Source organism: Orbicella franksi, chromosome 9 (genome assembly GCF_964199315.1).
Source record: "Orbicella franksi chromosome 9, jaOrbFran1.1, whole genome shotgun sequence".
Lineage (NCBI taxonomy): Eukaryota > Metazoa > Cnidaria > Anthozoa > Scleractinia > Merulinidae > Orbicella > Orbicella franksi.
Genome location: NC_138153.1, coordinates 1,817,601 through 1,844,600, shown reverse-complemented (window position 1 = coordinate 1,844,600; position 27,000 = coordinate 1,817,601). Strand labels below are relative to the sequence as shown.

The 27,000-nt window shown below is 38.0% G+C and overlaps 1 protein-coding gene across 1 annotated transcript in view; it reads right to left on the bottom strand.

Annotated features, from left to right (window-relative positions):
- Window positions 1–18,604, bottom strand: part of LOC145497022 (uncharacterized) — a 26,161-nt gene extending 7,557 nt beyond the window's left edge. The window contains exons 1-15 of the mRNA XM_081476797.1: window positions 17,913–18,604; window positions 14,146–14,481; window positions 12,900–13,190; window positions 12,441–12,737; window positions 11,613–11,927; window positions 10,698–10,847; window positions 9,686–9,979; window positions 8,561–8,875; window positions 5,381–5,767; window positions 4,630–4,971; window positions 3,828–4,139; window positions 2,675–3,010; window positions 1,836–2,102; window positions 1,044–1,331; window positions 534–719 (exon numbers count right to left, since the gene is read on the bottom strand). Of these exons, the coding sequence (XP_081332923.1) occupies window positions 534–719; window positions 1,044–1,331; window positions 1,836–2,102; window positions 2,675–3,010; window positions 3,828–4,139; window positions 4,630–4,971; window positions 5,381–5,767; window positions 8,561–8,875; window positions 9,686–9,979; window positions 10,698–10,847; window positions 11,613–11,927; window positions 12,441–12,737; window positions 12,900–13,190; window positions 14,146–14,481; window positions 17,913–17,979 (4,183 nt within the window). The 5' untranslated portion in view covers window positions 17,980–18,604. The remainder of the gene's footprint in view (window positions 1–533; window positions 720–1,043; window positions 1,332–1,835; window positions 2,103–2,674; window positions 3,011–3,827; window positions 4,140–4,629; window positions 4,972–5,380; window positions 5,768–8,560; window positions 8,876–9,685; window positions 9,980–10,697; window positions 10,848–11,612; window positions 11,928–12,440; window positions 12,738–12,899; window positions 13,191–14,145; window positions 14,482–17,912) is intronic.
- Between the last annotated feature and the right edge of the window lie 8,396 nt (window positions 18,605–27,000).

Here is a 27,000-nt window from a genome sequence, read left to right as displayed (position 1 = left end):
ATATCTCGTTACATTTGCATACTACGAACTCACGAACTGTTTCAAACCTCAAGGCTCATCCGGCGTTCATTTAACTAAAATCCTCAGCCTAACCCACAGAAAATGTCGAAGTAGACCCAATATATGAATACTTCCTCCTCTTTTATAGAAGAATGAATACGGCCGTTCTGAACTTTATCGGGATCAGATCTTCTCACATACCATTTACCTTTACAACAAGAAATTTGATTGGCTGTTTATAGTAGATCCAATCTGATTGGTGTGACATACATACATCTCTCACTCACTCACTCACTCACTCACTCACTCACCCATTGACCCGTCCATAACATACTCGACGCGCCGACTAAGAGGTATTTTTTTTACAAAAAAATAACTCAAAAATTGTACACAGCATACTTAGCAAAAATGATCACAATCCAACTCATCAAATAACTGCAAAAGACTTCATTCAATTCTTTTGGAGAAATGTTGCTTAAGGTTGCTCGCAGTGGGAAGAAGACGGTAATCACGATGAATGATAAACAGTGTACCTTTCAAACTTTTCACCGCAACTGCCGTGACCCGTTTGTCATTGTAATAAGGTCGACTTGTGGATCCAAACCTTGACCGTCTGCGACCAGATTTACGCTTCGTGCTGCCACGGGGATCAAACGCGACAATACCAGTCGCTTGCGCAAGGAATACTTGGCCAAACGCTCCTGATCCCAAAGGCCTCACTGTGAGTTAAAGTAATAAGAAGAATAAGAAGTACAATACATGTATTTAATTTTTCGGTACGCCGTGGTGTAAGTTTGAAAGTAAGTTACGCTACATTTTCAAGTATACTGGGCGAACGCTGATAATTTATGCGCATTTTAGGCGCATTGTAACCTGTAAAACAGGTTATAGGGTTCGGGATATGGATATGGGTGTAATGGGGTACTGGGCGGAAAGAACAGATGAGTTGTCTTCAGTCCTGCTCGAAGTTCTAGTGTCCAGGCTGTCACCGTACACACATTTTGGGCTTTTTATTTGCAATGATAACAACACACACTACGTACCTACTGAGAGACGTTCCCTCGGAAATTCCCACTGAGCATCATAGGGAAGTCTGTTTGTCTGCTCCAACAAAGACCTCTCGGGGTCTAACGTCATGATGTAATCAGGAGAAGGTGGAAGTGTGAAGATGAAAAACCCGCCATACCGCTTCTTTCGTCGATACAGAATGAAAATGATCAAAAGAAGCAACAAGATCAAAAAGCTACTACAAGCGATCACAACGATCATGGCGCCCTTTGAAAATGCCTTACTGTCTGGCCGGTTACCAGTATATTCTCCTACGTTGGGACCTGAAGGAGGAGAGAGCACGGCATTAAAAACTGAACAAATTAAATATGCAGAAGTTGTGAAGATATGGAGAAGAAAGAAGAAGAAAGAAGAAGAACGAAGAACGAAGAACGAAGAACGAAGAACGAAGAACGAAGAAGAAGAAGAAGAAGAAGAAGAAGAAGAAGAAGAAGAAGAAGAAGAAGAAGAAGAAGAAGAAGAAGAAGAATCATCTACGAGCTGTGAAGGCTCCATGATGTGGGCGTTAACATCATTGTCTCAATACTTGCTTATTTCCACAACGAACTCAATAAGCCACATTCGTATTCTTGGTATTGGAGTGGAATTAGTTTACAATAGAGACTCACGCGGTGGAATAACATTAAATAGAAATCAATGTCATTTGCATTTGAACAGACTCCCCGCATTAGTCTCAGTTGCAAGCTAGTTCCAGTCCAATACCCAGAAAATGATTATGGCCTATTGATATTAATGTGTTTAAAAGATAAGAGCAAAAAGATGCCCACCTTGGAGGGGGTAATCATAGAAATCGTGATCTTGAGTGTTATTCGCCACACAACGGTACGTCGTTCCGTAAGTCTCCTCGGATAGTTCCACCTCTATAACATTTTGGCCCAAGTGGCGCTTATCCTCAGTACCTTCAAGCGGAACAAACTGACCATCGCCGTTGTCCTTCTCCCAGTATACTAAAGGAACAGGATTACCAGTGGCGTTACACGTCAGCGTTAACGTGCTGCCGTTTTCAGAAAACGTCACCAATGATTTTGGTTTTTCTGAAAATATCAACAGGAAGTTCGTTAAACTTTACAATGAAAGAGTGCCGTTCTACGAGAAAAGAACGTACAGAGACGTATTATGTCGCCTGAAGGACGGTACTAGTCACCTTAATTTGCAGTCTCCTCTGACAAAGTCCATTTCTCAAGCAGTGAGGTAAGGAAGAAAGAGAAGATTGCTTGATGCCAATTTTTTTTTTCAGAGCGCGTAGCTACGTGATATAGCCTAAACAGGTTAAGAACGAATTCCGTTTATGAATAACTTTAAAGCGATCGAAGAGTTATTTATTGCCATTATACAGACGAAAACTAGCGAAGCGTAACCTTTCCATTTTAAGACCTCCTCGATAGTGACACCAGTATGGTCCAATGCAATTACGCGTCATGTTGCTTAACAACTAGAGCGCCCGCCCGATGTTCGGGACGGCATGGGTTCGATTCCTGTCGGGGACTCAGATACGCTCGTGTCCTGTTGATCAGTTCACCTTTCACATTTCAAACTTCGACAATGAAAACTACGGGCTAAGTCTTCTCTTGTAGAGACCATATTAACTTAACGATCCTTTACTTACCCAAAATGTCCAAATGCGTTGTAGCAGAACCATTTCCCTTGATGTTTGTAGCTACACATTTGTAAGATCCAGTGTGTTGAGCATCGCTTGGAGAGCAAACAAGTAATCTCCACACTCCATCACTAGAATCAGCTGCGTCTTTTACTTCGTAGAAATCACTTACTAGCTGCTTGCAGTCGTTTACCTTGGTCCTTTTCGGTGTTACTATTTCTCCGTTTCTCGTCCAAACGACTTCTTTCGGTTGAGGATTTGCAGTGACGTTACAGAATAATTCAACGCTCTGACCTTTTTTCATGGTCATATTCGGAGTTATAAGGACAGAGGGTTTCGCCAACTCTGCAATAAAATTCGCAAGAAAATTAACGTTAGAGCTCCAGAGAATGCTTATTTATGTGAGTCACTGTGTAATTTCTTTCCTAATAATAAGAACAATAATATAATAATAATAATAATAATAATAATAGTAATAGTAATAGTAATTGTAAAAGTAATAGTAATAGTAATAGTAATAGTAATAGTAATAGTAATAGTAATAGTAATAGTAATAGTAATAGTAATAGTAATAGTAATAGTAATAGTAATAGTAGCCACTGGGTGTGGCTCTTCTATGCTAAGACCTATATACAGTAGTCTGCGAACAGGCTCACCTTTGAGTTACGCGCGCGAGCGGTGAAGAGCAAAGCGACCCGGTGGGTAGGAGTCCTCTCGTTCTCGCGGCTTCGTCGCTCGATTTCGCGCTAGCGGGTACGCCGCGCGCGCTTGCGCTCCAACGCGAGCCTGCTCGTAGGCTATACATACAGTAATAGAGAAAATTGAATTCAGCTATATTGAATACATCTACAAACTTGAATAAAGAAAAGGAAAACAAGGCTAGTGCAACAAATGTAAATCATTGCCGTTGTAATTCTTTATAGATTCCAGGGCCAAATGGAATGAACTCAACTGGAACTATACACAGTATCACACTGAAAAGAATTCAGTCCAGTCTTCAACTGTACCCTCCCCTTTTTACGCACGGGTTGAGCCCAGGAGGGTTCACTTTCTGTAGATAGAGCAGAGCTCAGGGACTAGACTAAGAAACGATCAAGTTGAGAGTATCATTTTATCATGCATTTTAGCTTAATACGGTAAATAGTGGCTTTTCTTTACTTACTCTTAATCGTCAGTCTTATGGACTTTTGATCTCTTTCACCTGTCTCTTTCACAGCATTACACTCATAAAGACCAGCGTCCTCGAACGTGGCATTCTGAATGTGTAGCTGACTTATCAATTTTTGATCTGTCCATCTTTTAACGTTCATCCGGCCTTGATCGATCTTTAAGGTCTTTTTATCTTTATTCCAGGATGGCTCTTCGCTGAACCTGCCAATGCTAGCTTCGCAGCGCAGCGTAATATTTTCACCCTCATTTCTTGCAAACGAAGAAGCAGGTATTAATACCAGGTCGTCAGAGGGATCCACTTTTCCTGATGCATAACAACAAGATGGTGACATTAAAGGAGCTTTTTCACAGTTTGCGCATCTTGAAAAGTTTAGCCTAGATTTTTCAAGTTCGTCATTAGTAAACCGTGTTACTCTTCTCCATCCTCAACCATTCTTGATCCTTTAGGGTTTATTATTATCTCTTTGGTGTTTTTCGTTTTAAGTTAATTAATATTTTCAGGCAAATCTTAATATACTAACTTTCGAGCCCTCTCCACCGCGCACAAAATGTTACCAATATTGTCAGCGTTGCCCAGGCGGCAAGTCTATAAGAGAATCTTGAACAAGATTGCAAGTCAGACCGCGTGCGCAGTGGGGATAATAAATAAACAAGAACAACGTTGTTCTTCCACACAAAACCTACCGAGCTTGGTCAATAACATTCTTATTGTTTGGCCAAAGAAAATTCAAATGGACAGTTGGCGCTTTCGAAACTAAATATCAAAACTTTTTACGGGGCTTACTGATATCTACCTCTTCGCAAAAACTTGTAGACTATGGAGTCCTTTTTACGGGTTACAGGATTTACTGCCGTGCACTTGAAATACATTTTGTCAATGTTCGGTGGTACAATAAGAACGCTGGTCTTGGGAGAGCGTGGATCTACGCGTCCAATTACACTTGAAACTGGCTTCCACTTTTTGTTTGGTGAGCAGTTCGAGGAATCTGTACAGTCTAATGATTGGTACCGCCAACTGAAGTTAGCTGAGGGAAAGCTACGTTTGGTCGTGCAGTTTAACTCTTCTATTTCGTCTTTAACGACATAGGGCGTTTCCGGCTCTCCATTGTTGTTGCTGGTTACTAACACAGGGTTAACTACAAAAATATGGCGAAAAAGGTTTCAGTTTAGCACAGCACTTGCCATAATGAGATTACGACTAAGCTAACTAGTAACCTACGATAACCAGGGCCTAATTCGATTCACTATCTGCTCCCAATTTTCGAGTGTTCAAGTTCAATGCGGTTCATCTGCAAGACCTTTTAGAGTGATAGTGGCGCCCATGCAAAATGGAAGTCACGGGGGAGATATCACGAAGGCTCGACTCACTTTTACGAGAGAGGGCCATGCTAAATGAAGCATTCTACGGAGATGGCCTTATTAGTTAGAAGGATTGCGACCACCAATGAAGATTTAATGAGAAAATGCTCTTGTTTAAAGTTAAAATTTGGACCGATTCTCAGCCCGGCTGAACCAAACCCCATCCAGACCGTCCCTTAAACTTACCAATGATCGCAAGTAACGAAACCCGTTTGTCTGGTTCGCCCGAGTCATTATCAACGACACAAGTGTAATTAACAGCATCAGCCGGTGAACGAGTCCTCAAAACATTTAACCAACTGCTCCATCTGCCGCTGGTTGGTCCATTCGAGTGTTGTACCATGCACGTCCTCTCGTCCCGCCAATAAGATTTGTATTTCGAACCTTCTGTGGCTGTGATTCTACAGCTGCCATGTTGTTTGCCTTCGCACACGGCGACAGTTTCTGTTCCCTTCAGCCACTTCACCGTAGGACGGGGAGATCCACTTACGGTGCACAGAAATCTGGCATTGGAATCCTCCATTACAGCTTGCGGGGATTGCATTTGGCCAGATACTCTTGCAGGTGAGGGTTCTGAAAATTAATTCAACATCGTAAATCATTGATACATCTTCATTGCATAAAATATAGTTAAAAGGTACTCATAAATATGGAAAACCATCTGCGTGATCTGTGGAAATAGAGCGAAAACGCAGATGGTATACTGACTTTCCAATGGTTTCGTTAAGTACAGTGAAACCTGAATTAAGCGGACACCCTTGGGACCCCCATATGTGTCCGCTTAATACAGGGTGTCCGCTCAAAACAGGTTCTAATATATTGTGCAATAATAGCTAATTATTAACTCTTTTGTAACACAGTGTAGATCAGTGTGATATCAAAAACTGCTCATAGCACAATGTTCAGACAATCAAAGCATCAATCTGGTATAATCTACTTAGCTTTAACATGACATCGCTGAACAGTGTTAAAGGAGTCTCAGCTGAACTTTTAGAAGTAAAAAGCCCTTGAAGTGTCCGCTTATTGCAGGTTTTGTGCAACAAAATGGCTCATTCTTCACTTTCATCTACAACCGCAGTTCGTATATGAATTATTTCATATAAACTTCACATCAAAATGGCTTATTTTATTGGTGTCCTCGTCCGCTTAACAGAGGTGTCCGCTGAATGCAGGTTTATTCTTCAGTAAATGTGGGAAGAAAATTTTGGGGACTTCAGCTGGTGCCCACTTAACAGAGGGTGTCCGCTTAATATGGGGTCCGCATAATACAGGTTTCACTGTGTATAAATACCTCTGGTATCTCTGCTTCGAATTTCGAAAATTTAGCAATTCTAGGATTTTCCGGGAGCCTTTCTCCGGAAATTTCCGTCCCATTACGTACACATTTACGACCGTTTCAGAAGTTCCGAAATTTCTAGCTCGCCATTGAGTAAATCAAACAGTTTGCGCCGATTGGTTAAAATCAGGAGCCACAATCGTCCCAAGATGGGATTCGCGCGCACCTATGATATGAGACAATTTTGCTATTTTCAGAACAAATTGCGCCACCCTGACGACACATATCCGCGCGGATCCACGCACATTAGGTGGGTTCTCGCGTGGATGTTGTCCTGTTGCGTGATCAAATGACTAGAGTTGCGAGATTCTCTTGCGGATTTTTCACAGCAAAGGCAGGGAATAAGAACAAGGGCGCTTATATGTAGTTTTATTCTCTGAGCTAATGGACAAGGTGAGTTTTTCAGGGTCGAAAAAAAGACTTCAATTTCTCGCTGTGATTGAGTAATATCTGCTCGCGCTAGTTGTTCGCGTATAAAGCTTTTGCGTTTGTTCTGACTTAAGAATAAACCTTATGTAAGAAAACTCTCTACTCTGGTATCGAGTTAATTTGTGAGTTTCTCAAACAATGCTTAATCATAACCAAAACTTGTTTTTGATAGTTTCTTATTGTTTCTCCTTGTTTGGCAAGTTTGCAAAAGTTTTTGAAAGGAAAGTCTGACGCGCACATTAGGAAGTTCATTTGCATAGTGCAGCGCATGCACTTTCAGAGCCCAAGCCGGTGTTTTCGACTGTCAACAAATCTTGACAAAGATTTCTTTGGTTATCTTTCGTGCTGAGATACTGCAACAATTTTGACCAAAGCCAAAAGTTCACACAAAAGTGCGGAAGTCCAATTTGCCATGTTTACTGATAGTACAAAACACGCATAATAATAATAAAAATAAAAGTAATAATAATAATAATAATAATAATAACAATGTTAATAATATTATTAATAACAATAATAATGTTAATAATAATATTAATAATAATAATGTCATGGACAAAAGACAGTTTATTGGGTTTTTACACAAACAAAACTGAGCAGTATCTACAGACCTAAACTTATTGGGCCTTGATCAAACATCAAGCGTTGCTTACAATTCAGGCGAAACTCAAACTTGCATTTTTTTTTTTTACTTTTCGGGCGCGAGAGACTCTTGCAAAATTCCCGCAAGCATGTGGCAAAAGGAGGGAAACTTTGAAGTCCTGAAATGCTGCTATATCCAATTATATCCAGCTAGATTTTCGCTGTGTTGTGGAAAAGCTGTTAATCTTCAACATATGTGAAATTTAGCGTGGAGTACATTGTGGAGCTCTTGTAAAAGAAGCAGCGGAACACAATTTGGTCAGCGATATAAAGCGGGACATACCTAAATTCGATACTGTCTTACTTCACTCAGATTGGAGTAGCTTACGGCGAAAATACTTTTAAAAGCAAAATTCCAACAGACATAAACCGTTGAGTTGGGACCAAAAACATCAAAGATTTCGGGAATTTCGGAATCTATTTCCCAGGCGCTACATCGGCAAAAATGCTCGCAGCATGTACGCCCGTGTGCCGCATGCGATGGCGCAATTTGTTCTAAAAATAGCAAAACTGTACCATATCATAGGGATCACGTGACGCACTACCGCCCAGTTTCGCTAAAAGGTCGCCATTTTGGGACTGTGTTAGTCGGGGCACAGAATAAGTCAAACCACAGCGATACTAAGTATCGAATCACAGGCAACTTCAAACGATTCTGAAGTTAAAAACCACCCTGAGAGACATACACTGGAAATTTGCGAAAATAATTGCAGTCTCCAACACAGGTAGCTTATTATAAACGTAAGCTTAAAAACACTTGAGCTTATGTGGATAATTTTTTAAACTTGACTTTGTACAGAAGTGCAGGGTATCACTTTCTCCCACTGCGAGACGAAACCTTTGGCTTACATATATCAGTGCCCTGAATTCTTTTCTGTCTTGATACGGGCTTGAGCTTACTTAAGCCTATTTATTTAACATTTTATAAGCTTAAATGCGTTGTAGAGCTTTGCGCTTACCTGCAACATCAATGAAAACAGTGACATTAGCTGTCTTATTATATCCATTGCTTTTCGAACACACGTAAGCTCCTGCATCACTTCTTCTTACATTACGAAGCATCAAAGTACTGTTCCATCCCCAGTGACCCGTGCGGCTATCGCGGTATTTGGGACTTTTTTTCACTCTTGAGCCTGTAATTTCTTGATCTAATTTAAACCATTTGACATCTCCATAATGAAGTACATGGCAGACTATATCGATGGAGTCGTTTGTATCCAGTGGACCACGGAAACATGAAGGAATTGTTTCAACAAAAACATTTTGCATGAAATCTGCCACAAAAACAGATATACAACACAATTATTATCACAAAATTAGATTGATGTAACTTATATAGTTTGTGTGGTTCGATTGAAATGGTCAGCAAGAAGGGGGAAACTTTTTATACAACTCGCTGGCCACATTTGCAAGTTGAAAAGTGTTTCTGTGCACATTGTAAGTTGTAGCGTTAAACTTAAACTTACTGTATTGCGCTAAACTCCCAATACAGTAAAAAACCCATGTTTAACTGCCTGACAGTAAAGAACGTCTAGGCTAAAAAGCGTAAGAGTTAACAGGTTTTCCTGGGAAAATTTGGAAAAAAAATAAAAAAGAAAAGTCCTTATACATGCATGGTGATTAGGTTATTCAAATTGTCACGAATTTCACAATAACAGTTTGACATACTGTACACAAATAATAGTATTGTACTCATTGTAGAGCAGGATTTGTATTTGCTTGGAATATAGTCTTAGTTTTAAGACATAATTCTAAGTTACTTATGGTTTAGGGCAACTATAATTCGAAGGCCCAGCTACCACTACCAGGAAAAACAAGAGTTGGTACCAGTGAATTTCTTTCATATTGCACATGAAGAAATTTACTTCAAATGTTCTCTTCTTCCTAGCTTCTCTCCTATGGGTGCTTTTCTACGTCAAACGTTAGTGAAACCTAAACTTAGTACAGTCAAAAGAAAAGACCAATACCCATATAGACTAGTTCTTGAACTAGCATCAAGCACCTTTTCTTCTTTATTCATTAAGAACCTAACTTGCATAAATATGCATGTCTGTAACAATGTTCAAATCACGGCTGCTTCAAACCTTGAGCTCTTTCAATTCTCACTTCCTTCGGAAGAACATGTGTACCAGCCTGCCCAGCAGTCCTGCATTGAAATCTGAACTGGCCCTTAGAAGGGAGGCCAGTTATTGTGAAATTCTGGCCATTTTGTTTAACAAATCTGTCCATCCGCAGATCAACTCTTTGAAATCTTTGCTCGCCTAGCTTTTTCCTGTGTAGTTCAACTGAGACATTTGGATTATTAAGACGGCAGTCCAACAAGAAGGCCACTCCTGGGATGAGATAATGAGTTCTGCTGTCGTGGTCAACTAGCCATGCTGTAAAATAGCAAGGTACACTGTCACATGAAAGTTGTCTTTTTTAATTTGCATGAAGTGGGGAGAGTAATTAAGATACTGCCGTGCATTTTAAAAATCGATTGCCCTTTAGACTCTTGGATCAACAAAGTGTACAATGTACAAGTCCATGCATGAACCTATTCCATCTTGGGAGCAGCTGACATTTGTAACTTTGAAAGTAAGTTAACTTAAGTGTTCAGAAGTGGGTGTGGGGCAGCAAGAAGCAACAAATTTTGGGGGGCTCTTTGTGGTGGTTGTTACAGTATAATATGTGAGTTAGAAAAGATGTATATATGTCTCCATACATTTAAATTTAATTGTCCTGCTGATGACAGCATTTTTTCTTGTTTTAAAAGTCTTGGGTATCTCTAAAGGTAGTGCTTTACATAAGCCTTATTGGCTTCCCTGTATATATATTATGGCAAAAATAATGCTAAACTACACTAAACTAGACTAGACTAGATTAGAGACTAGACTAGACTAGAGTAAGTATATTATTTCAGAAAAAAGAGCAGCATAGCTATTGGGCCTCTTTTCTAGAATATTAAAACTCCCACTGTCATTGAGCACAAAAGCCAAGAAAGTCCACTATTAATAACGAGGGCAGACCTGAAAATAATAAAATGAAGGAAAGGTGTACTATATATGTATCTGATACTACAGCATTACAGACATAAATTTTATAGTTGAAGCTTACATAGTGGATGCTTGCAGACTTTCTCCACTTCGTTCCATTTGAATGTTACAGGACAATTTTTCTTCACAGGAACCCCTTGTATGCATTCATAGTAGCCATAGATATTGGCTGGGTCAGTAAACTTTTTGTTGTTGTCAGGATCAAGACACTCTGTGAAGAGCAGTACAGAACATTATTCAATAACAGTTGCTCTCTCACATGAAAGGTAAAATGAAACTTCTGCATGTGAGCCAAGTGACCCATCAGTTTGGCGCTTATCTCTGGTTTCTGAGTAGCATGTAGCGACTAGGAGCATTTCTACTACCCTCTGAATGGGATGCTAGTCCATTGCAGAGTTATCCCTAGAATTAAATTAGGTGGTGCCCATTTATACACCTGGGTAGAGGGAGGCACTGTGAGAGTGAAGTGTCTTGCCCAAGAACACAACACAACATACCTGGCTAGGGCTCAAACCCAGACCACCTGATCAGGAGTTGAGCCACTAACCATGAGGCCACCACCCCTCTGAAGAACATTCTATGTGTGTACAAAACGTAATGTAAGAATGTAGTTTTTATTTCTTAGGTGCCTCGATTTTTAATTTATTGCCTTTAAGTTTAAGAAACATTAATTCTAGAGTTTTATTTAGGAAAGCCTTAGACGATTATTACTTGTAATTTCTATTGTATTTTTAACGGTTTTTAATATGTATCTTATTTTTTATATCTTAATAATTCTTGTTTATTAGTTTTTAATTCTTAGCAGGACCCCGTTGATAACAGTACTTTGTACTGAAGGGTTATCCTGAGGAAATATGCGATTATTATTATTATTATTAAGATGCTGAAATGTAACTTGTGTTTGGATATCAGTTATTCCACCTAAATAAATTTGTAATTTGTAAAGTTTGTGCAGTGACCCTGTCAGCCGACATACCTTTAACAGATAAGAGTCTGGCAGTGACTTTACTAGAATAACCTTGGTTTTGTGATGTTGTAACAACACAAGTATAGTTGCCAACATCTACCCTTGAGACGTTCTTTAACATCAGAATGTCTTCATTAAAGTTGAGTCCTCTTATCATCTTGTTTGGTTGCCTGTGTGTTTTATAACTTGGAATGTCTACACCATCTTTTAACCATTTTATAGAGATGCCATCACCAGGAACCTGACATGAAAAATTACAGTCGTGCCCATGAAGGGCTTCTTTATCCAAAGGGTACACTTGAGCTTGAGGATTTCTGTTGTCACCTGGTAACAATATAGAAACACAACTGGTATTTAACACTTGAGAGAGAGAAAAAAACATGGGTTGTGCTCCAGGGTTGATAATGATTGGAAGTTTGAATTTTTTATATGTCTTTTCACTAACAAAGGTAGTCTACATAGAACTTTACATTTTAGGCCAGTAACCTTACAGACAGTTATCATTATAATAATGACCTAATACAACAAACATTGCAATAATCTGCTCAGGGCTTGAGACCAACTTCTGAAATTGAAACTCTAATTTGGAGAAGTTTTTTTCATTGTCTCACTTTTGATCCAGGGGTTTCATTTACATTTTCACCTGGAGGGCAACTGGTTTTCACAAGCAGGAAAAACGTTTTGAACTGGACCTCTTTTTAGAAAAACTTTCCTCTAAGTGGTCAAACTAGACTGGCAAAATTGTCTGCATCCACAGCCAGTCAATTTGCCTGGTGAACTGTTATTCCATACTAATGGTATATCAATATAGTATTGCTTCTGTTCATGATCAGTTACCTGTGAAGACCAACAAACTTGTGACCCCCATTTCAATGGTCTTATTTATGATTGGCAAAGTAGCTTCACACGTGTAGAGACCAGCATTATCCAGTGCTAAACTGCTAAAGTAAAATCTGTTGCCCCTCCGTGTAATTGTTCCACCATTTGGGACAATTTCTTGGGCTGGATTTGTATCTTTCCTCACCCATAAACTTGAGGGTGATGCCTTTTGGTCATTTGTCTTGCAATTAATTGTCACAGGGTCACCAACAAACAGTCTCTGATATGGTCTCTTCTTGGCAAGGAAGTGAAATTCTGAGATAAATATGATTTGCAAAGAATATTAATTTAATGAAGAAGAGTATAATAGTCTCCACACTGACTATTCATAATAAAATTTTTCTTTAACTTGACAATATCAGTCAACTTAATAAAAATATGCAACTGATCTAAATCACCCAAACACGGTCCAGTTACCTTTGATGAACAACATTCCTGTTTTAACTTGGTAGCCTTTGAACCGTGTGGGAACAACAGTCGTTCGACACTCAAAAGCACCAGCTTGAGAAACAGTTACTGCTGTTAATTGAAGATCACTAATATAGCTGTTGCCAGATTGATAAAATGTGCTAGGAAGTCTCATTTTGTCTTTGAACCATTCCACGTTTTTAATGCCTTTTCCTGTTACATTGCAGGTGAAGGTGGTACTTTCTCCTTCACTCACTGAGTTGTTTCTTGGAAGTATAGAATGTGAAGAAATATAACTTTCTAAAAAAAAACCAATAGCAATACTCGGTTAGTGAAATAGAAAGACTACAGCAAAGTAATATTATCACTAAAAACATCAATTTATGTATAATTTCATTTTATACCATGCCATAGATAATACAACCAATCAAAATCATTGAAAGTTGTTATATACTCGAATGTGTATGCCCAACCATCCCATTGTGGGAGCTGGACAGATTTTGTTGGCCACTGTATTTTCTATGACATATGGTATAAAATGGTTATGCTTACACCTTCTCATGGTAATATATTACTGTCATATCTATGGAATATCTCACTTCCCAACTTATATTATGGGATATTCCGAGATTCTGTGGTAATTACCACTCAATGGTATTCATCCAATAATATCCACCACTATTTTGTACTTAATAAATAAGTATAATGTGCCCATTTGTATGGGTTAAGTTCTATCTAAAGAGAAGTTGTAAACAGTTGCATATAACTTACTGTGCTCTATTGGAAAAGTCTGTGAATCTGATTGCTTCTCTCATCGGTTATACATATCTATTCACTGATAGACAGCAATTACCTGTGCTACTATTGAAACTGAAAATTATTCTTAATTTTAGGCTTAATTTAATACACGAAATTGTAGATTTTGTGCTGTAGTCCTTTAGAGTCTCTACTAATTGAAAAACAATTAGACCCTCGTTTTCAATGACAGTTATTCAACGGCTATGCTGCATTGACTGTTCCCTCTAGAAAAGTCAGGCTTGTAGTCTAATTCATTATTTTTTTGCAGCAGCTGTGCAAGGGGTATGTATGACATTAACATTTATAAAATGTTTACAATTCATGTATAATATACTGACTTTGCAAATGTTGGTCAATCCAGTCTTTACAAACTACATGTACATGTACATGAACATTTCCAAGTTGTCAAAAGTAAGAAATGAGCATTATCTCAACATATTACAAACAAACTGATTACCTTGTGTTGATCCATATTTGGCAGGGTAAATTTTCTCTATCTTTAAAACTGTTGACTGAACTTTACAATGATATGTCCCTCTATCAGATTCTTCAACATTGTTTATGGTAAATATTTGTCCACTCTGTGTAACTTTGATTCCATCTGGAACCCTTTCAAGTTCAATTGTTTTAGTTGACCCTGTTGGCTTTTTCTCTTGTATTAGATGCACATCAACTAATGGGTCGTTTAATTGACAGTTAAGATCTACAGAGTATCCAAGTGCAGCAAGTATGTAACGATTCGGCCGAGTATCCAGAGGCTCAAGGAGACTGAACTCGGTATCATCTGTGAGTACTACAAATACAGAATATTAAGTGTTAGGTGCCATTTCGACAATAATTTAAAACATCTATGTAGTAATGAAGTAGTTTTATGAAAATTACTCAGGAGAAATTTTGATACCATATTTTAACACATAGTCAGTGCATACTGCATACACTTATTAACAGGGCTCTAAATTTAATTGCAGCAGTTTTTGGGTCCCATATCAAGAACCTCCCACTACAATTTATTGTGGTATACTGTAAGTTCAACTTTCCGAAGCGTTAACATGACAAAGTGACAATGTCAGCCTAATAGTTTTCACGAGCAGATGCATGTACAGTGTACGCGATAATGCCATCAGCTAGTATTTAATCCTGTTCTGTGGGTGTGGAAAATTGAATTATAATGTTTAGCTTTACAGCGATCACTGGTCATTAAAAGATTTATCACAAATTTACTGACAACAATAGTTCTCAAACCATGTATGAAATTTTGTATATCTATTAAATTGACATGCTTGCGTAAGTTCTGCTTGAAATGTCATTATTCACCTGTCAGAGCACATCCTCAAGCACTAAAAATTGTATGATTCTATTTAAGTAGTCACGTAGATGAAAAGTTGAAGCATTCAAAGAAAATATTTTTTTGACATTATTGACTTAATTTTCAATGGATATTTTCTATTTTGTTGAAACAATATAGAAATGTTTACTTCTTTAGACTCTCTCTGTATAATAATATTATCTTTATGTGATCATGTAGTTGAAAGCAATTATTTTTTTTTTCAAATTAATTGAGACATGAGAAAATTTTTCTTTGATTTATTTTTGTTTCAGTTGCATGGATTCACACGTGCAAGCTGTACTCTGATAATTTATCTAACTGCTTTATGTAGTAATACCTTTGTCAACTTAGCATCAATAGGCTTATGATAATATTGGTGTTAATTGCCAAAAAATATAAGATAATTTTACATGGAAGAAACAAAATACCCGAGACAAGGAAAGTTGTGGCAAGTTTTTATTTTCATATTTACAACGGAGAAGAATTGATAAATCATTTTATTTCCATTGTACTTTTTTTTTTCGAATAGTATGTTCCCTTTACATGTAAAAACTCAATTATTATACTTGTCATTAAATAAATTTTTATCAGTAATTATGTTATGTAAGTGTGATTTTGCATATATACAGATAAAAATTCAACTGAAATTTTTTTTGCAAAATAATTGTTTTTCAATGGGCTCTTCTGAGTCAGGTGATATTACTACTTGTAATCTCTGTGTGTTAATCAACACACAAAAAGGGGAAACTTGCCTGAGGGACTCTAAACATGAACATAAGTTATTTACTCAAGATTGTAAAATGAAGCAGGAGTAATCTATATTTTCAATTAAGTTCATTTATGTTTTAGGAACTTGAAATATTTGTTAAATTACTTTTTAGTTTTGACGTTAAAGCAACATTTCCTAAACGCAAAATAGGCTAGGAATATTAAACAGAAAATAATGTTTTTTCTTGTTGGAAAAAATTATGAGCAACTGTGGTTATGTTGATACAAAGTAAATAGCACTGTCATTGTATTTACATGTAGGAAAATTGATCTGTAGTCTATATAAAATCAATGCTAAAATTGCTGAATTTTTATAAAGAATGAGTAGTTGCCTCACTTTGCTTCTTGAACTGTTTTTTTCAAATACGAAAGCAAATCCGAGTTACGAATGCAGATAAATTCTGGTAAATTTTACGTGATCAGAATTGGATAGCGCATGCTAATTTTTTGTAAAAAAACTCAGCGATGAAGAACGTGAGCCGACTGTTCAAATATGTTCTTCAATTATTTCGCTAACAGTATTGAGAGTAAAACATACCTCGGCAATAGATGATTTATTTAACTTTCAGATTTTTTTGAAAAAGAATAGTGACCTTTCGCTTAAATTGGTTAAAAATGCGTAACAATGTATACATGCATAAATCGTTACTTCTACTCCGCTAAATACAAAATGTTCTATTTCTGCTCCGTGAGATGTTTGTGTTAAAATGTTCATGACACGTACGTGTACTGCCGAAAAGTTTCGACATTGATATAAAAACAGCCATTTTCTCAGAATCCGAAAAAATCATGTTCTTTTTATACAATTTGAATCTTTACAGAAAATGACTGGCCGCAAGAGGCTGTCTTGTCTTTGTTTATTTTTTTTTCTTTTTTATTCTACGCTGAAAAGATTGATAAATACAATAGAATAGCATTGTTTGCAGGTCGCCGGACAATCCGCATAATGAATTATCACTATTTTCCCTTTAGAGATCGTCGTTCAATTATGTTGAAAATATAAAAAAAACCCACAGGATTTTTAATGTGGTCTATCACAAAAATACCAAACGGCTAAGGTTTTTACGACATTCGGAAGTATTCGCTAACACCGCCAGATAATATTTTTCAATGTGAAGTCTTCACCGGATGTGGTAATTATCATTCAAACGCTGAATTTATCTCACGTTCATCGATAACACACAGCCAGTGAACAGAGTCTTTCCTCTGCTAATAAAGTGCCTTTCGCTATCGATGAGTACGATCATGTTTTTATCCATATGTCCCTAGTAAACCACACACTTACAAGGCGTCATTATGGCAATAAGATTCATATAGACTTCTCTAGGTAGAGAGAATTTCCGATAGTATTCTGTTAGAGTTCCGCGAGACGAAATTCACTTCCTTATACATTTTGGACTGTTTTGAAAGCTACGGGCGGTGTGAAACTCTCTTTATAAGTAAGTTCATTTCATATTTGTGCCATCATTATGTTGCGTATGGCATAAATAATGTAAAATTTACCATGCAAATAACTCTTACTCGAGGCAAGTTAAAATACGAAATTAAAATCCTAAATCGGTAGTTCTAAAACAAGACCCTAATAATGGTTCCTAATGACGCATGGGAGTTGTGAAATGGTTTCTGTCGCTCCATCGCAAAAAAATTGACAGGCGACATCGCAATTTCACTGCAGAAATGAAGTAATTTGATGTTACATAAAGACAGCTGCGAACTTGCAATTAGTTCACCAGGTATCTTTATGAATAATAAAACAATAAATTAATGACATGAACCTTGAAAGTGGCAACCCGTGGAATTGCACGAAGTTGTCCATTTCCCTTGCTATGGTGACATTTCATATAGGGATTGTTAGAATCTGGACTTTGGGATCTAGCAATCGAACAAAAAGTGAACATCTTGGCAATCAAAAGGTAGCGGCCTTGCAAGTGTCATGAACTCACAATAATTAAACTTCATACTCAATAAAATGAGTATGCCCGAATAATAACAACTCATCATCTGCCGCAGCATAAACATTTTGGGTAATGTGCGAACTCTGTTAAATATACGTAATAATCCATACCCTAAGCTACGGCTAGTAATACCCGCCACAGGGCACAAAATCACTTGGAACTCTAGCCACTTACCTCGCAGTGGGCAGAGGAAAGCCAGAATAACTACAAACGACACAATTGGCATCTGAAAACACGCCATCTACACAAATATGGCACTGAACTGAGGTACAGAGAAATGTCAAAATCAGTACTCTTATGAAGAGGACCGTGAAGTTGTGTGTCTGTTAGGCAGTCTTCCCGTTCGTTCAATTAAGAAAACCTTCGCTAAACATTTGCTTCAACGTCGGCTGACACACGCTAACTTTAGATCGAGATAATGAATGAACATAGCGCATCGTCACAGAAGCGACAATAGAACTGCTCGAGCGCAAATATTGGGCGCGGACGGAAGTTGAGACGCAGGTAAACACGTCACTGATTCAATGATTATGCAACGCAGGAGAGAGGGCAACTGGGGTGTTGACTAGTACTCTCTAAAACGCCTCAAATAAACATTTCATTTAACAAGTTGTAAGCTTTAACTGTGATATATACCGTGGAAAAGTTTAAAAGTCTTGGTAATCGCTGGGACTCAAACCAAGTGCTAAAGAAACCGACAGGAACTACACACCCCTCCCTTACTAAGTTGCCACAATGTCACGCAGCGCAAACTTCTGGAAACGACCAGAACAAGGTGGATTCTTCTGAGTTTTCGATCGTTACGTTAAACGTGAGTTCAGGCGAAAGGCACAAAAAGAGGGACCCACGTGCTCAAGAAATAAAAATCTCATGAGATTTTTCTGTATGTCTCGTAATTTGAAAGTTATCAGATGAACACGGTCTATTAATCAGCGGAAGACGGAAGTCCTGAAGCGCGGTTTCCTATCTTCGTCTTATGAGTTTCACAAATGCAAACAGTTGAACAATGACTGCGCTCAGAAGGCGGACAACAATATTGGCTTGATCTTTTGTTCATCCTTCATTATCCTAGAATATTTCGAGATACATTTCAAGACGAATAAAGCCAAGAGTAAGCACAAAAGTTAGCAGAATTTTGGAGTCCTTTTTATCGGTGAGAGGGACACCCGTCACGTTTTCAAAATGCCGTGGCCGGAGAAGGGAAATCCAAATATGTTGTTATGACAAGCGATTCTCCCCAGCAAGCAGCAGCAATGCCGACCAAATTTATCTCGCCTGAACTTGGACATGTTCGACTGAAAGACTTTTCCGCTTCAGTTTTCTACGTGCAACGAAGTGGTCAAAATATTTTATCAGTTTCATGAAACTCGACACGCCGTTTACTCTAATGCCTCGCTCTCTGTCTCTCCGAGCTTTGCATGAAACAAACAAAAAAAAAACAACATAATACTGTTAAGTCTGAGTGACGGTTTCGATCGATTCTTCATCATGGTCCAATTCGTATTCGCCCAGTTTCAAACACAGCCGAAATCATTCAAGCTTGTCCTAACTCAAGGCCTCATACAGTTGGTGGGCGTCCGCAACGAGCGCCAATCAAGACCCTCCCTCAAGAAACAACGACGCAATGCATTTCGTTATCCTTCCAAAGAACTCGCGCGGTCACGCTTATTGTTCAGTATAATCAACGTTGCTGGGCGTTCGAGCTTAGAGTCGATTAGAGCGCACTTTGGCATTTATATACTGGGTAATAAACGGAAGATCTGACATTTGGCTAGTAATTTGGTTATTTTAGATAGGTTAAAAGCAGCAATTTTTACGTGAAGATATGTGGATCTTGAAATTTCCTTTCATTTGAGGTTTGTAAAGAAAATAATTATAGATATCAGACTCCTCCGGGACTCCTACGCGTACATTTTCAGACAAGGCAGGGTCTCTAGCGTTACTAATGCCAGTTTAGTTTAAATGACCGTCAGCTGCCCCCGTAGAGTCGAAGAAATTGAAGAGCTTAGTGAATGATACTCTCCCACTACATGTATAGGGTCGTATAACGTTTGAAATGGTGACATGGGGCTTGAAGGAGTAGGCGAAGCTCGGGAGAGATAGTAATTCATTCAAGGAAAATATCAAGAACAAATGTTGATATCTCCGTATTTTCAGTTGCCCACGTAGCCACAACTTTCGAAACCACAAACGAAAAAGACTTCCTGCCGTCTAAAAAAAAAAAAAACTTTCGAAAGCATTCACCATTGTTACTGTAATCAGAACGAAGGACAGACACTCTCGGCTGGCCTTGCTCTTACTGATGTTGTTTCAGATATGTCTAAAAGGGATCACATTGCATGCATAAAATAGGAAAATGGCCTGAGGTACTGTGAAGCTGCGGGAAGCACTTCTGGGGAAGCCAATAAAGAAAAGGCGAATGTTAGTTGGAAAGTCAACCTGTGTTGTTTTAAGCTAACAAGACGGATTTCATCTGACAGGACCCTTCGATGGCTGCTGAAAGTATAACCATATGACGGAAATTGGCTAATTACTGGGAGGTTTCTTTTAGAGGAAAGCAGTTGTTCAAAGATGCTTCTGTTCCTACGATGATCAAGCAAAACATGAACAAAATTAATGCTGAAAAGTAAGGCAATATTTCTTCAAGCGAATTTCTACTGTATTGAATCACGACTTGCCAAACGGAAGTTCTTTTTCTAAATATGCCTTCCTGTCATTAGCGATAAGCAAATATCTTAGCATTCGCCTAAACAATATTTGTCTCGTTATCTAAAACTGGAACTGAATCATTAGCAAATGATGTCAAATTCCAAATGGGCTTATCTAACTCGGAAACAGACCTAAGAAAAAAAAAAAAAAAAAAAAAGAAAGAAAGAAAGAAAAAGAAAAGAAGACGCCAGGTGAACAAATCGGATTTGGGGTTCATGATAGGCAACTCACAGTCCAGGTGTGACTGACAAACAACTGACAAAGGAAATGTTGATAATTCCCTCCGTTATTCATTGCTGGTGTAGTGTGAAAATTCTCATAATGGCCCCGCTATTTATAAGTACGAAAGAAAAAACATTGGCTCGTGATATGACCTAAGGCGTGGATTAAAACAACTGATATAGAAAAGGCATGTTGAATTTTTTTCCTAGCTTCGTCATTGACTGTAACTGTAAACAAAAAAACTGCAATATCGCAGAACTATAAAATTACCAAACAACGATATTAGTCAAGATAGCAGTGGGTTAAAACATTCGATATAGAGGGCATGTTGGAAATTCTCTTGATGGTTTTGTCTCTATATAAACTGTACACAGAGAAAAGGAAAACAAACTTTTATTAGAAAAAAAAAACAACCAAACTTGGCAAACAATGGTATCACCCACGGTAAAAAAACAAAACAAAAAACAAAAAACAAAAAAACAAACAAACAAACAAAAAAACTGATATGGAAGGCATGTTGAAAATTCGCTCCATGTTTTTATTATCATCTCTCCTAAAATATCAGGTGTGAAAAAAAAGCCAAATAATGAAATGAAATAAAATTGCTTGATGATGATATTGTCCAGGTGAGGGTTGCGTTATTATCTTTACTCAGAGCTAATTGTAAGAAAGAGTGAAGTAAAAATTAAGCCCATAAAACGGTATTATACAAAGGTTATCAAAATAACTGATATAGAGGTTTTTGAACTGCATTTGTTGGCGTCTTAAAAACAAAATTTAAAAGCGATGGCCAGCATATTTCATGTGTGGGTAAAAACTGAAAATGTTCAGTGTTGTTTGTGATTCATAGTCATTTTTAAATGTTTTGGTAAACGTTGACATTGTTTAAAAGTTATGAATATAATAGGAACTTGAAACTAACGCAGAGCTAGGTGAAGTTTTCTATAGTACGCTGGACAAACTGTTCTGGATCGACGTTTTGCCACAAAAAATTAAAACGAGCAAAGCGATGCAAATAATTTTTTGATTGTCTTAAACCTCATTAAATTCCACACAAGAAAAGTTATTTTCATATAGATCAAGCAAGGACGACTCGCGTTACAGTGTATCTAAATTTGCGGACTGAATCACAAAAATACGGAAAATTGCGCGGTTTCTGAGAAAAAGTGGTTATGGTTTACATCAACATCGTGAAGTTAGACTAGTTTTGTTGTACGAAGAACATCGAATCGTTAGGTGTTTGTGGATATTTTTTCATGAATTCGGCGACGGAATGCCATGAAGAAGGAGAGAGAATCCATCTAAACAACAGTTATAATCCTGTAAAACATCAGCGGTTTACAAATCAAAGATTCATGTTGTAGTGCTACCACCAGAAGGTAAACCAAACAACATTTCAAGCTGTTATACAAGAAGTTGCGAGAAAATGGCAAGCTCCTGGTAGATGAGCCCCGAAAGAGGTCCGGGAACTTTCCTAAAAGCACAAATACGCAGTGTCTGAAGTTCTTGAGGGACAACGCTTTAACACGGCAGTATTTGATCACTGTCGGCTTGTACGAAGCGCGAGCTAAAGGCAGCCATCTTTAAAACAGGTCGACGACCGATCTAGTGGCAACAACAGTTTAAAGACTCTAAAGAATATCAGATCGCATTTCAGTGGCCAAATAAGTTGTAAGTCTTTCTCATGCTTTCTTGTCAAAATCTTGACAAATAAATCCACCAGCACGTAAAGAGTTTCTTCGCAAAACGACACTCCAAATGTGGCTATTTTTTCTCAGAAACCGCGTGATTTTGTGACTCAGCTACCAAATTTGGACAAGGTGTAACACAAGTCTTTATTGCGTGATCCACATAAAAATACGTTTCCACGTGTGGAATTTAGTAGAGTTTAAGAAAATTACAAAATTATTTGTGTCACTTTGTTTGGTTTAATGTTTTGTTGTAAAACGTTGATCCAGATGAGTTTTGTGCAGCGTGCTATCGATCTCGCATTTTATCTAAATGCTTAATCATAATAATGTTGATCTGGAAAAAACTGGGAAAAAATTTTAAAATAGTATACGATGATGTAATCGAACTTGATGCAGGATAAGGGTGCAGAAAAGAATGAATAAATGGCCCAGGCTAACTAGGCATGTCAGGGTGGCTGATAGTATCTCTACTTTTAAAATAATAGTTTAAACTTTTTTCAGAGAAACTTTTTGAGCTATTTAAAATGTAGTTTGACATCATGTGTCCAATATTCGAAATATAACTCTCGTGCTCCTATCATACATTATATTTACTATATAGAGAGATATATTGTACATCATTTATTCATAATTTTTTTAGTTTCTTAGTTTCATAGGTGCTTTGGTGCTTTTGGATGCTTCTGTCGCCATTGTGTGTGTGTGTGTTTTTTTTAATTTAGTTGATGAATTTGTTGAAACTCGGTTTAACAAATGAAGAAATAAATAACTACGGCTTTTGGATCAGGCGCAATGAAGCAAGACACCAAAATTTGAATCGACCATCCGCACAAGATGTGGCGGCACCGCGCGGTTTTAATTGAGTCTGAAAACGATTACGCGGGTTTTCAAGCGGAACAAGAAAAGGAAAAGCTTAAGTCATACTGACTGACTTGGTGGGAAGACAAGCTTAGCAAAGCTTTGAGATCCACACGGCACATCCCAGGATGTAGCAGCTCATTAACTGAAGCATCGAGAAATGGGCGAAGAACCACGGGAATAACTGTCTCTTTAAGAAAGTTTGGTCAATAGCCGTTTGTCGGGTTTCTTATCAATCACATTTACTTATAGCTCGAGGGCCGTTCTGGGACTGAATATCGGCCCGCGGTACGGTTTACAGTCCGAGCGCAGTGAGGTCAGCCGTAAAAGAAGACCAAGCCGGGCCGATATGTTTTAGTACAGCGCCAGCAAGTTATGTTAATCTGACCGGTTTATTGCTCAAAGAGAAATGTTTTGGAAAACTCGCCCACCACAATTATAGTTACAATCACGTATTTCAAGGGGGTAATATTTTCTGAGAGCCGCCATAGCATTTAATTGCGTCCAACGTCAAACAGAATGTAGAAAAAGAAAGTCAGAAGAAAGCAGAAAAGCCTAAGTTAATTTTTGTAGAAAAAGAAAGCCATAAAACTACAAGAAAACGTTCAGGACTGGTCATGTGGAACCATTTGGTACAGTGTCCGGTCCATGATACTTGGAAAATATTAGACCGTCACTAGAGCAATCCGATTGGTTGGTTTTTTAAAACTGCTTAGCCCTCTGCCAACTTGGTCGTGTAATATATTTTAAGAACGACGTTGAGGCTGAGATTAACCCAAATTTTTAAGTGCATACTAAAAATAACCCAGGCCGAGAGTCGTTCGGATAATACTTGGACAAGATTGTTGTATGCACTCCCGGTCACGTACGGATTAATTGATTCAGTGAAATGCTAGAAATGGTAACTTAAGAGCTAAAAAAGTTTTTGGCTGAAAGAGCAAAACCAAACTGAAAGCAAAAGGACGTTAAGCCTCAGTCTGAAAAAATTACCTTAAGAAATGATAGAGCCGGTGCTCTACTCGGCAGATTAAAAACGGTGCGAAATCTATATTTGATAATTTTGAAAAGGAATGAATACTGATTTAATAAGGGATGGGCGTTTCTACAACTCTCAGCTTTCCCAGAAATGACAGAAAAAAAACGGTACACCGCAAAAGGAAGTTACGGAAAACTCTGAAACATTTCCTCTTCCTGTGCACATTTGAAAATTAAGGAAATAATGCCCTTAGCCACGAGATCTCTTAATCCAATAATTTTCCATCATCCAAGACCTGTATAGTGCGGTTTTTTGTATACTAGAAGCTCTTGAAGAGATTTTTTGAAAAAGTGGTATAGTGGTTACATTTGTCACTTCACGTCAATAAGCGACCACCCACTGAGAACATCGAACACACGCGATTTCTTTACAAGCCATTGCAACGTATAGGCATCAACGAAATCATTTATATTGTTGTTTTCAATTATCGTCTTTCAAACGACAAGCACACTCACAACAGAGGCAATTCATTTTTTTCCGAGGTATACAATGTACTTCGTGTCTGTGGTAGGAAGCCTAACCTTGCCCAACCCTCAATCGCGCACAAAAATCCTGGGACACCAAGCAAGTTCTCCCCTCCTCCAGCTCACAATGTTGACAATCAGGTGATAATTAATAATCACGGTTAAAAATCGCGACATTTTCCAACATTTATCAGGGGGATGGGTGATACGTTATCCAGCTCAACTGTCCCAACTACTTTTGTCCGAGATTGCTGATCATGAGTGAACTCTGGTAATGTCTGACAAACTGAAATAAAACATGTTTCTTTACTAGTGGTTTATTTTGGCAAACTGAAAGAATACATAATGTTTCTTTACAAGTGGTTTATTTTGGCAAACTGAAAGAATACATAATGTTTCTTTACCAGTGGTTCATTTTGACAAACTGAAATAATACCTAATGTTTCTTTAATCAGTGGCTTATTTTGATAGAATTTATGAATATCCGGAAGCTACCAGTAATTCAAAGATTGATACCGAACGGAACAACAGTAAAGATGATCACTGGAGATCACTTGATATATAATTTTTTAGAATTATTTTTCGATAACAACGTGCTTCTCCAGACTGGTGCTTCTCAAAACTATTATGTGTTTGCCTCGGCCTTACATCTCCCTCAATAATCGTGTCGTGATGTGCATGGTGTTTAGCCCGCTAACAGAAACCTCTCTACTGTCCTGGCGACTGAGTACGTAGCAGCAGCACTAGAGGTGAACACAGGCTTGGTCGGCTGCTTGTACGGTCTCGAGCTCAAATCATTTTTCCTTGTACAGGCATTTGCAGTAACACATGGTAACTCGGCTATAGGCCATCTGGAATCCCCTCCATCTCGAACTTCGATCAAATGCATGTTTAAGGTCGCTTCATACGTGTGATTTATGAATGACGAAAAGGTGGCGAAAAGCAGCTTCCCTGCTCCAGTTTTCTTTTTTAAATATTTTTTTTTTACTCGGGCGGTTGGGAACCAAAGAGCTACGCAAAGAAGCAAAGAACTCGCAATGAGCGAAGAGTCGACTGTTGCCACGATGCGACTTACTGAACAAACTTACGAATTATTTAAAGGTACATGTATAAACAAACTCATATGAAAGTTAAAGAAAATTTCTTGTTTACAGATTGGCAGCTGAATAATTTCCTTAACGTTTTTGTTCAGAAATCATTCATGTCAATCAATTTAAGATTTTGCGTAAATGAATAAGCAAGAGTGCCGAACACTGAACTTTCAACCAATCATGCAGAACGTGTGCAGAATCCAACCTGTATCATCATGATTTACATGCCATCCATGAAAAATTGGAAGGAGATGTAAACTTGTTTTGAAATCTATTCTGGTCTGGGAAAGGTACATGTATTTTCATTGTCTTTCGGGTTTAAATCCTTAAGTGGTAATAGGATTCTTCATTAGGTCTATTCAAATCTTGTCCAGGAACTTACAGTCAAATTGCAGGTAAGACCACAGTCTGCCATCATTTACAGCACCAAATCTTCATCAAGGGTGGCTACATGACTACTGCCTGTGCAGCCTATAGAAGTAGTAAAATATGACTATTACCTTCTGAATTATGCCACTTTGGGCAAAATAAATCTGAGGTAATAGACTAGTGAAAAATACTCTCTGACAAAGACTGAACAGGGTGTCCACTACAAACAAATTATAGTAGTGAATGGCATGATGGAATAAGGGATTCAATGGGAACTAAGGTATGAATGAAAGCAGATACACAATGTAATAAATCAATACAAAATTATTTCAAACAAACAGAATTGCATATATGTAAACTTTTTTGAGGAAATTCTGGGCAAATTAAAGTCATGTTTATTTTGTGAGGTACATTAATTTGCAGGTCAGTTGTAAATTCTACTAAGAAAATTATTTATCTAGCCTATATGTTATTTACCATGTCGATGAAGGACTTTACTTGAGGAGAACAGTCATTGATGGTTACTTTTGAGACTGTTTCCTCTAAATTCGCTGTTGCCAGGTAGTGATATATCCCTGGACTGAAAATTGGCAGGCCTGGACCACCGAGAAGTACACTATGCGCAACAATAGTTCCGCATAACTTCATTATGCCGCATGCAACCATATTGGCATTGTAGATGGGTTTCTTGTATTGTTCCCCTTCAAAAAACTCAGTTGCAATCAAACCTAATAACTGAGTGAAGAAATGATGTGTGACACCTCCAGTATCAGCTGCTGGCTGGCCGTTGTAAATGACCCGTAGTCTACATCTAGGGTCAAAATC